The 11,513-nt window shown below is 36.9% G+C and overlaps 2 protein-coding genes across 2 annotated transcripts in view; both read right to left on the bottom strand.

The window, feature by feature from the left end:
* eIF5B (eukaryotic translation initiation factor 5B) overlaps window positions 1-7,272 on the bottom strand; it is a gene marked incomplete at its 3' end in the record, with an annotated part of 11,430 nt that extends 4,158 nt beyond the window's left edge. Inside the window, exons 1-11 of the mRNA XM_018024917.2 lie at window positions 6,999-7,272; window positions 5,969-6,312; window positions 5,703-5,895; window positions 5,242-5,586; window positions 4,976-5,176; window positions 4,471-4,922; window positions 4,178-4,395; window positions 3,908-4,110; window positions 3,361-3,626; window positions 3,206-3,287; window positions 2,949-3,130 (exon numbers count right to left, since the gene is read on the bottom strand). Coding sequence (XP_017880406.1) covers window positions 2,949-3,130; window positions 3,206-3,287; window positions 3,361-3,626; window positions 3,908-4,110; window positions 4,178-4,395; window positions 4,471-4,922; window positions 4,976-5,176; window positions 5,242-5,586; window positions 5,703-5,895; window positions 5,969-6,312; window positions 6,999-7,032 — 2,520 coding nt within the window. The remainder of the gene's footprint in view (window positions 1-2,948; window positions 3,131-3,205; window positions 3,288-3,360; window positions 3,627-3,907; window positions 4,111-4,177; window positions 4,396-4,470; window positions 4,923-4,975; window positions 5,177-5,241; window positions 5,587-5,702; window positions 5,896-5,968; window positions 6,313-6,998) is intronic.
* Window positions 7,273-9,421: 2,149 nt separating this feature from the next.
* Rab14 (RAS oncogene family member Rab14) lies at window positions 9,422-11,508 on the bottom strand (the record flags this gene model as incomplete). The annotated part of the gene is made up of 6 exons (XM_018024916.1): window positions 9,422-10,454; window positions 10,537-10,605; window positions 10,721-10,839; window positions 10,987-11,104; window positions 11,179-11,305; window positions 11,427-11,508. Coding segments are annotated over 6 exons (633 nt in total), but the record flags the coding sequence as incomplete, so codon positions are not given.
* Window positions 11,509-11,513: the final 5 nt, after the last annotated feature.

Raw genomic sequence — 11,513 nt, 5'->3', positions numbered from 1 at the left:
GAAAATCAGTAGAATTCCCTTAACACAATATTTCGTGTAATGATCGACACAATAATTCATACAATAATTGATGCAACTTGAACTAACTTTTAAATCTACAGTCTGTCGAATGACATTCATGCGTGGTTTTACGAATGGGGTCGCAACGAATGGCACTGTGAAATTCTACTTAAAGACAATCGCTATTATTTAGACGAATATTTCCGTTTCCGATTTCTAGTCGACTTTCCCCCATTCGCCTTAGATCGTAAGCGACAAGAGAGAAAGGAGAACAAGATACTATCGATACCGGCAACTAAATCAGTTTTCGTCAAGATTAAAGTTGCACGAGCTCTTAAATAAAACCAATGACAAAGTATTCATAACATTTATTGGAAATTTCAGAAATTTTGCGAATCTATTAAAAGAAATGATTACTTCTTGAATTCCTATGTTGAATAGCAAAACTTTTATCTTCTTATCACGTGTCTTAAACTTTTGGCAGAGATTTTACGGCTCATGCAACTTTAACTAGATTGTCAACGTCGTTTGGTTCTCTCGGTCTCCGAGGCTCGTTGTGATAACGCGTGCATAGGATCGTAGGATGCCGGCCCGGCCGACGGAGTGTGCACTCGCGTGTCCGTGCTCCGCATATCCGCTCCCATGTCCCGGTATAGCTGCTTATACACCGCGGTTAAAAACAATACGAGGAAACGAGCCATCTTTTCCTGCTGCAGAAGAGAATCGGAGCTCTGTACCGTTCTTTCCACCTGTCGCGAGCTACAGCTCTGAACTCTAACTATGCTACCCAGACTCGAACGAGCGAAAAATCAACTCGTTCCAATTTTCCATTTCGCAACGACTGATAATTAAATTTATTTCTCAGATGATCCCCTATACACTAAAAACGATTGATTACTACGTGGCTAAGTTACAAACGCGACGGTTAATTATTAATCGATGCGCGTGGCTCCGGGCTCGTTCCAAGAAGGATAGCGCGTGTTCCGGTTAAACTATTTTATTCCGATCCTGCACGTCTAAACAGGACGAGGACAGGAAAACGCTCGGCAAGAATTTTCAATTCGCCAACGTCGTCATAACCGCGTGGATGCGCGCGTGTACGTACATACGTACGCATTAACATACACAAGCTCGAAGCCGACTCGTTTCGTAAATTAACCGTTCCGCTCGAACATTGCTTGCGAGATCGACGAAAACCACGTATCTACGTGAATTTAAATTCATTCATAACGAATCGTCGGTGGAACCTCTCTGATTACAATGACAGAATCGAATTACGTATACTTTCTGAAACGGAGCACGAATAATAGCGAATGAGACCGCGATTGAAACGCACGTTTCGTAGCGACGAAACGTGATCGAAATATCTCTTCTCCCACGGGTGGGTAGGTAAATCGATATATACGAGCTGGCGTAGAACTTCGTTCGTGTACGATTGCCAGTTTCTTCGAAATAAATATCAGTCTGGTTATTTCGTTGTCAGAGCTCGTCCGCGCATTCGTGTCTCATCTCCGGTGCAACGCACGCCTTCTAGACCTCGGCACAGGGTTACGATTCGAGTCGTACGTCCGCCCGTTCGTCGATCCGTCCACCCACGGTGCTTTTGCTCCGAGTGTGGGCAGTTTCCTGTACGTTGGTCACGTATTCCTTTTTCCAACCCACACGCGCCCGTTTCGGTGTGTGCGCGAATCGAAGAGGGGCCCTCTCGAAGAATCTCTACACACTGTCAGCGAGAGTTTGGCCCACCAGCCCCACGATTTCTCGTCGAAAAAGAGACGCGCACGAATGTGTCGAACGGAGAAGGACGGACAACAGGGAGAGAGAGAGAGAGAGAGAAAGAGAGAGAGAAGGCTGCCACCGTGTTTGCCTGCCAGCGTCTACTTCCTCCTGCATGCCATATGTAAAAGCATACCCGCATCGCCCGCCGAGTGACGGACCGACCGGCCGTACTTACTTACGGCCGAGTGCGTGCGTGTGTCGCGATAAAACTTGACGTCACGAGCCACGTGATCGTACGATACGGTGGGGGCAGCCCATTCATAATCCGAGGAAGGACAGGCTTAAGGCCGTTTCAGACGCGTTATCTCCAACCGGACCATTCTACCTATACCTCCACATTTTTTTCCCCCCTTTATCGTTCGGACGTCTGTAGAAGTCTTGGCTAAGATAGAACATCAGACTCTAGGTAAACTAAAGTCAATGGTGAATGATTAGGATTAATATCGACTCAAGACTTTTGGGATTGCATCGAATAATTGATGGTACGAAAGATATTTAGGAATGAAATATCAAGTACTTTAATGGTACTCGAATAACGTGCCTTGATCGAGTAATATTATCATAGCAACTTCATTTTCTAAATACCATATTTGTATATATCTTTTTATAAATATTTATGAAATCCTTATAAACAATATCATTAAATTAAGGGGATAAAATGACTGTTCTGTGTAAAAATTAAATAGCAAAAGAATTATTATCTTTGATTGCTTGGTAAAAAAAATAAAAGACACCCTGTGTGAAGCGTACAAGGCGTGCCCACGGATGCACAACGCGGCTGATAGCACGATGGATCACAACTACAAGCACCATATGCGACCAATGAGTCGTATCCTGCTAAACTGTTAAGAAGGAAGTGGTTCGTTGCTGCTGTTGTCTCTCTTTCTCTCTCCCTTTCCAACCCATCCCTCCCTCTGGCTATCCTTTTCCCACCCGTTCATACGCTTTCAGCCACGCTGCGGCCTGCTTCGCCGTCTACAATCTCTTACGCTATTTGTTTTCGCAAATTTTATGTGCTATTTTATAGTCCCCAACAGTGTAACGACACGAATCTCTAACTAGCAATAAATTATTCTTCTGCGACCATTGCGAGCGCTTTCTTATGTTCATCATTTCGCGCGTATAAGAAAACGTGCAAAGCAGCTATCATAATTGTAATTAAAACTCACCGGTATCTTGCTGCTCTTGAGGAAATCTAACAGAGCCTCGAGGGCGCCCAACGTTGACGCCTGCACGTACACGCCACGTTCCACAAGCCGAATATTCCCGAGTGCGCTAGACAATTCTTTAGCAATTTCTTCCTTCAGCACTTCTACTTCGTCAGGCTTCTGAGCCACTTGGAGATTCAATCCTGTTGAACAGAGCGCAGAATCATGGTTATCGTACTTATTTTATCGTAATAATGCTTGACACACGTGCTACGTACCCGCGATCGCCTTTTCCAGATCTTTCGCGGCTATCTTTACTCCTTGCGCGGCTTTCACTTCGCGGTGTTCGATATAAGCGTTCTATAATTCGTAAGATAAATGATTTTATGTTGATATAGCAAATTATGTATTGGGGAAAACGTCGAGTGCTTACTTTGACTCTCAGCTCTTTCAATGGCTGCGGCATAAGAAGCGAACGAATTTGAGTTACTATAGGACCATCGGTACCCGCTACTATCATTGTATCACCTTCCCTCAACAATCCATTGACTAGAATACAATCTATCGTGGTTCCAAGACCTGGAAGCGCCTTCACTTCCAAGACTGTCGCTTGTAGTTCCTCGCTGTACATGAGTCTCTTAGCTAGAGGACCTTGGCAAGCGTCGACTATTAACGATAGCAGGTTACCCATACCTTCGCCTGTATGGAAAACAAATCAATTTTCATTTTATTTTGCTACAGTCAGATCACATAGTGCGCGGATTTTATACGTGTATGAAGAAACTGAATATACAAAAAATATAAACTTTGCAAGTAGTGCATAAAAATGTACAGAATATCAAATGCAAAGTGCACGTTGCGATGTTTAAAACATAAATGAAATTTCTATTTGGAACAGATTTCTTAAACCGATACCGTAAATAATTTATTTTGCACAACAATTCGCAGTCTGCGTACATAACATAAAATAATGTAATTACCTGTAATGGCACTGGTAGGCACAAGAGAAACGTAAGTCCTAGGATCAGGATTTTCGTAGAATAACGCAGCATTCAATCCTTGCTCGGCAAATTGCACAATAACGTCCTTCGAACGTTTCTCAAATTCTCGCTGCGTGTTAATAGCTTGACTCTTCACGATGTCTTGAATATCCTTTCGATTCATAGTTTGCCAATCATACAATCTAAAGAAATTACGATCGCGTCATGTTGCAAATATTTGAAGTAGTCACATATTTTTAAATATCGTACCTGTCGATTTTGTTTAAAGCTACGACGAAAGGACATTTCTTCGCCTTCAGTAGATCAATACTTTCGATAGTTTGCGGCTCTAAACCATGCATAATGTCTACCACTAACACCGCTATATCACAAAGAGAAGATCCACGGTTCCTTAAATTACTAAAAGACTCGTGTCCAGGTGTATCTATTATCAAAAGTCCGGGAATCTTGAATTTTTTATCGGCATACTAAAAGAAATTGTTATCTTCTATTAATCCTGTCCAATATTTAATTCAATAGAACGATCGTGAAAAAATACTCACTCCCTTGATGTGTTTAGTCGATTCTCGAATAGCATCGATGGGTACATTCGTCGCGCCAATTTGTTGAGTAATACCTCCCGCTTCCCCATCCTGTACGTTCGTCCTCCTTAATTTGTCTAGAATTTTCGTTTTCCCGGTATCGACGTGACCCAAAACACATACTACGGCGGCTCGTAGATTGTCCACCGATCTCTTCTTCTCCGCTTCTATTCTTCGAAGTTGTATTCGTTCCCTAACTCGCTCCTTCTTCTTCGCCGCATCTGACACCTTATCTTCTAGGCCACTGTCATCTTCACTCTCGTCCGATTCCGATTCACTTTCGCTTTCACTCTCAGACTCGCTCTCCGACGAGTCTTTTGTAGTCTGTATAATCGGCGGTTGCTTTGCTTTTCCAATGGGAAGAATTGTTTCTTTAATCTTCTTAGGGGTTTTTGGCACATCATCTGATTTATCTATAAATCATAGTTTTAGTGGAAATATATAATTTATGCTACGTAGTTAATACCTTCGTCCCGTTCTTCCTCACTGGTCTCCGCATCCCACGAATCCTTGACGTCGTCTAACTTCTCTTCAGGTTCTTTTTGTTGTTCGTCCACAATTTCAACTTCAACTTTATCCGTTTCCGCCACACTTTCCTCTGTCCTTTCATCATCCTTTTCATCGACGCTCGTTTGCTGTTTCACTTTATTCGATTTCACTCGAGTTCCTGAAACGATACATTACTCATCGTTCACCACTTCAGTATTCCTTTATGCGAATTAGAATATCTACCTGGCCTCCTTTCTCCAGTAGGTTTTTTCTCTCCACCGATCGGTAAATCTAAGCCCTGAGCTTTAAGAGCATTGATCATGGCCTGCGCTCTTGCCCTATCTTGCTTCTGTTTTGTGGTCAGCAGCTTCCCTTCTGCTTTCAACCTTTCTTTCCTTTGTTTCTCCTTAAGCTTTTTCCTCTCTTTTCGTTCCTGTTCAAGCCTAATTTGTTCTAAACGAGCTTGTTCTCGCAGTTCTTCTTGTCGTAACTTCTCTTCCGCTTCCTTCTTTAACCTTTCTTCTTCTTCTTTTAATTTTTTTAAGGCCTCTTGCATCGCAGCAATAGTCTTCTTCCCAGGACCCTTGCCTATTACACATATCTAATTATACTAAATATGAACGCAGTTTAAAGTTATATTTTAAATAATTTCGTATAACTTGTATTAATTTTCTACATTAAACAGGGATAAAAAACCTCATTACCTTTATCTTTCTCTTTCGTCTCTTCCTTTGCAGCCTTCTTTTTCTTTTTCTTCCCCTCGTCACCTTCAACAGATACTGGAGCATCTGTTTCTTTCGTTTCAGCTACCTTTGTTTCTGGTACCTTCATTTCTGGTTGTTTCTCATTTTGCTTATTCTCTACAGACGTTTCATCTTCATCTTTCTTAGCTACTTCCTATCACAATTAAATCCGATATAATAGCTCTGGAATTAGTTTAATACAATTGTAAAATTATAAAGTTACATACCGCTTTCTTTAGGGCAAGTTTTTTTTGCTTTTCTCTTTCTTTTTTCTCTTTCTTCTTCTGCGCAGCAGTTTTCACAGTGCTAATTTCCATGTCTGTCTCATCATCGATCATATCGTTCTCATCTAGAAGTACAGTGGCCTTCAACTCTTCTTTAATATCAATAATATCTCCTTTTTCCTTTTTCCCTTTATTCTTTCCTTTATTCTTCTTTTTATCCTCTTCCTTTTTATCCTCCTCAGGCTTCTGGTCGACTGGCTCTTCTTTCTTCTGTCCAGAATATTCCATTTCCAATTCAGCCAACACTTTCTCAATATCTTCATCACTATCATTCCTCTTTCTTCTGGCTGTTTACAGAATTATAAAATAAAAATATATTTCAATTCAATATCTGTTGTAACCAAACAGGTATAAAATAATTCTTTATTCTGATATATAATACATATATTAGGAAGTGTGATATTATAAAACATTATTGAATGTTCCCTACAGGGTATGAAAATTTGAAATTCAACTTCTGGCCTCACGTCACTTTCACTATCTACTGTGTAACTAAATAACTTTCACTTTATATAAGTTTTGACAATCGAATCGCATTTGTATGATTCTAGATTAATGCAATATTTGGCAGATGAATATGGGACTATTATGCATAATCGTTCAATGGATATAAAGGACCGTGTTATCTAACATCACCTTCGAAATAGGCATCACGTTACCAAATTATATGTATTACGTTCATTCCCCTAAATTATTAAGGAAATATCGGTTTCTTTTAATCGCAGAACAACCAGAAGTCTAATTTATCAAACGATAAATATACGAGAGAATTGAAATATACATTATTATCCTTTCCGTATGTAACCCGTGTGCGGTTAGGTGAGGTTAAAACGAAGCAGACGACAATAATCGAAGGAAGAATAAAACGCAAGGAAGGTGATTAAAACATCTTCATGTTTTAGACACACGCACAAACTTTACTTCGTTCACATTCAATGATGCAGACGTTTGCATCCCGTCATTACTTCCTCACCTTTCTTGCCTTTCTTCGGCTGAGATTCCTGCATCTTGATCTACTTTCAAGATTTCCTTTGTCCACGTTCAGTTTTCGTAGAGCTTCTTCACGTTCCGAAATGAAAATCCTCGCCAAAAATCGGTTAGATTTCACTCACGGATATAAGTAAATTCGAAATAGTTACAAATAAATCATAAGAAATCTGTGAATCTCTTCTCTTTCTACCTGTTCTTATAACCCGGCCTGCACAAGCTTGCGATGCTCTATGTGCACGACCGAACCGAACCATGTACTACAAAAATGTAACAAAGACCTTCTTCGTGCGAGAAACAGTTTCAGAACGTAAAATTTCTCTCTGGTAAAATCTAATTCATAGGGAAATTCATTAAGCTCTGTCCTAACTGAAGTGTGAATTACTATAGGAAAAAATAGTTGTGACAGTGGTCCGAAAGAAATGCAAGATAAATTGTTCCGGAGTTCAAAAGAACGCTGAGCGCCCACGCACGATTAAACAAGGATAGAGACCCACCAGTGTCATTTTTCTCTTTCTAAGTAATTAAATTGCTAATTTAAACTTACAAATCACATTATACTTGTTCTGTCATAATCGAAACATCACAAAATGAACGAAATTCTTTTTTCTGTTACATATTTATTATTAGCAATCCACATATTTAAGACATGAATTGATCAGGAATTACACATCAAAAGTTGCTTCCAAGTAAAAATAATATATAACAAAAGAAAGTCTTGAACATCAGACTCAGACTGCAAACTTACCAATTTTTTGCATACGTAGGTGATTATATATGTAAATGCAGCTTTGAAAGGCTTTGGTCAAGTTTATTATACATATCATTTTGTATTTTTTTGCCATTATTTCTGTCAATTTCTTTTACAATATATATGTACGTATCTATAATTAAAGATCTGTTTGTTAATTTTCAATTCATATAATAATTAATTTTGCTTCATTCAATTGAAAACAACATGGAATTAAAATAAATCTTGAGTAATTAGTAAGCATAAAACAGTTTTCAATTAAATGTATAAAAAATAATAAAATTTACTTTTAAAATCTTTCATACGATTAAATATAGGAAAGGTGAGTAAATATTTAAGATGTGTATAAACTGTACAATTGTTGTAATACTTCATCCTTAGCAGTATGGAAATCACATTAGTTAACGTAATCCAATATCACGATCACGTAAAAAAAAATATCCTGATAGTACAATTTTTTTAAATTCATGTTTTAGACACACGCACAAACTTTACTTCGTTCACATTCAATGATGCAGACGTTTGCATCCCGTCATTACTTCCTCACCTTTCTTGCCTTTCTTCGGCTGAGATTCCTGCATCTTGATCTACTTTCAAGATTTCCTTTGTCCACGTTCAGTTTTCGTAGAGCTTCTTCACGTTCCGAAATGAAAATCCTCGCCAAAAATCGGTTAGATTTCACTCACGGATATAAGTAAATTCGAAATAGTTACAAATAAATCATAAGAAATCTGTGAATCTCTTCTCTTTCTACCTGTTCTTATAACCCGGCCTGCACAAGCTTGCGATGCTCTATGTGCACGACCGAACCGAACCATGTACTACAAAAATGTAACAAAGACCTTCTTCGTGCGAGAAACAGTTTCAGAACGTAAAATTTCTCTCTGGTAAAATCTAATTCATAGGGAAATTCATTAAGCTCTGTCCTAACTGAAGTGTGAATTACTATAGGAAAAAATAGTTGTGACAGTGGTCCGAAAGAAATGCAAGATAAATTGTTCCGGAGTTCAAAAGAACGCTGAGCGCCCACGCACGATTAAACAAGGATAGAGACCCACCAGTGTCATTTTTCTCTTTCTAAGTAATTAAATTGCTAATTTAAACTTACAAATCACATTATACTTGTTCTGTCATAATCGAAACATCACAAAATGAACGAAATTCTTTTTTCTGTTACATATTTATTATTAGCAATCCACATATTTAAGACATGAATTGATCAGGAATTACACATCAAAAGTTGCTTCCAAGTAAAAATAATATATAACAAAAGAAAGTCTTGAACATCAGACTCAGACTGCAAACTTACCAATTTTTTGCATACGTAGGTGATTATATATGTAAATGCAGCTTTGAAAGGCTTTGGTCAAGTTTATTATACATATCATTTTGTATTTTTTTGCCATTATTTCTGTCAATTTCTTTTACAATATATATGTACGTATCTATAATTAAAGATCTGTTTGTTAATTTTCAATTCATATAATAATTAATTTTGCTTCATTCAATTGAAAACAACATGGAATTAAAATAAATCTTGAGTAATTAGTAAGCATAAAACAGTTTTCAATTAAATGTATAAAAAATAATAAAATTTACTTTTAAAATCTTTCATACGATTAAATATAGGAAAGGTGAGTAAATATTTAAGATGTGTATAAACTGTACAATTGTTGTAATACTTCATCCTTAGCAGTATGGAAATCACATTAGTTAACGTAATCCAATATCACGATCACGTAAAAAAAAATATCCTGATAGTACAATTTTTTTAAACGCTAACAATAATATATTAATTTATCAAATGGAAATATGTCATTTTTATATCGGTCAAACAAATATTTTTCAATTAAAACATATAAATCATATTTAATTTCACTTCGTTTTATACGTTTATACAACAAGAAAGTAGGGTTGCAGTTACAGAACTACTCATAATGACGTAAAATCAATTTTGTCGAACGATGAGAATCTTTTCATGCTGTTAAGAAATTGATGTATTAACAATCTGTATAATACAATAGCTTCCAAACTGCAAATTAAAGAAGAAACACGATCGAACGTGTTTTATCTTATCCGACAAATTTAATTTACAATGATAAATATTTATCTTATTCAACTGTGTCATGTTCATATTCATCATATTTTTATGTGATTAAGTAAATATTTCGCACAATGCACCTTGTACATATGTACTATAAGATTCGTGAGTACAACATATTGTCTAATATTTAATTTCTTTACGCAACAAAGTATATAATCTATGGAAAATATCTGCAAGTTATAATGATCATAGAAAGGCGTTAACATTGAAACATCGATTTCAATGCTAGTACAGAATTACTGTCATCAGTACATTTTATTGCATATGCATGCTGAACATCATTTATTTGTATCTTGTCCTCGTAAATTAAATCGAATTAGAAAAAGAAGTGATGTTTTTCAATAGATTTGACTTATCAAAGGTAAAGGGATAAAGATAGAAGACTATTTGCTCTCTATACTTAGTATAAATCATATATGCATCAATAGTACCGATAAATTCATATTTCTATATACAAACAAATAAAGACCTAACAAGAGCAAGAATCTTTTCCACCTTGTTGTTCGTTAGATACTCCTTGAAGATTAGTACGTCCTGGTTGACTTGGATTATGTTGAACTCCAGATTCGGCAGCATTTAAGTCCAGACTGTGTACAAATTATCACGTGCAATTTTTTATGGAAATTAATTTTATATTTGAGAGCAAGTAGAAAAAATTAATTTACTAACCGGCCATCTTGTATACTTTGGAATATTTTCTTGGCTGTTTCCAAGAAGGCTTCCTCAACGTTATGTCCGCTGAAAAACAAGATTATGAGTCATACTACAATTATGTAATTTGACCAAACATCTACATTCCAATTGCATAACACAAACATAATGACTTTATGCTTAACACAATTATCTAACTTACGTTTTTGCACTAGCTTCTACGAACATGAGACCATTTTCCTCAGCGAACTGCTTCGCTTCTTCGTAAGTAACATCTCGTTGACCTTCCAGATCACTTTTGTTACCAATTAGAAATATGACCTGTGCAAAAGTGCAAAACGATCAAGCATTTGCGACACAATACAAATCTGTTATTATTATAGCAAATACGTCATTCAATAGTTCTGCAACAATAGTTACACTTTACAGACGTAAATACCATTATTTAAAATATCTTATTTTGCATACAGTGCTTGGGTTTGTCAAATTCCTTGTATCTGTAAGCCAGCTGCTAAGATGATTATAAGTTGAACGTCGAGTTATGTCATAGACCATTAATGCTCCAGCCGCGCCTCGATAATAAGATCTATACCATACATATTATTGCTCATCTTATCTATGTAAAATACTTTAATTCAACAACCATTCATTTATCTGTACCTAGTAACTGCTCTGAAACGTTCTTGTCCAGCAGTATCCCATATTTGTAATTTTATTTTTTGCCCTGCTACTTCAATGATTCTTGTTCCAAATTCGACACCAATCGTATGTGGACAATCTGCCATAACTAAAATTTGAAGAACATTATTATTTCCTGCTATCATGTATGCATTCTGAATCCAGCTGTGGCTTATCATTCTTCCAGTTAACATACTTTTCTTGCTTTTTCATCTATTATAATAACTTACATTTTTTCTCAGTAAACTGATGTAGTAAACATGATTTTCCAACTCCCATATCCCCTATAATAATGTACTTAAAGATATAAGAATAAT

The sequence above is a fragment of the Ceratina calcarata genome, unplaced genomic scaffold, assembly GCF_001652005.2.
Source record: "Ceratina calcarata isolate Rehan_Ccalc_2016 unplaced genomic scaffold, ASM165200v1 scaffold349, whole genome shotgun sequence".
In the NCBI taxonomy this organism is placed as follows: Eukaryota; Metazoa; Arthropoda; class Insecta; order Hymenoptera; family Apidae; genus Ceratina; species Ceratina calcarata.
Note: the sequence above shows the minus strand (reverse complement) of the source record. Positions and strands in the feature narration are given on the sequence as shown.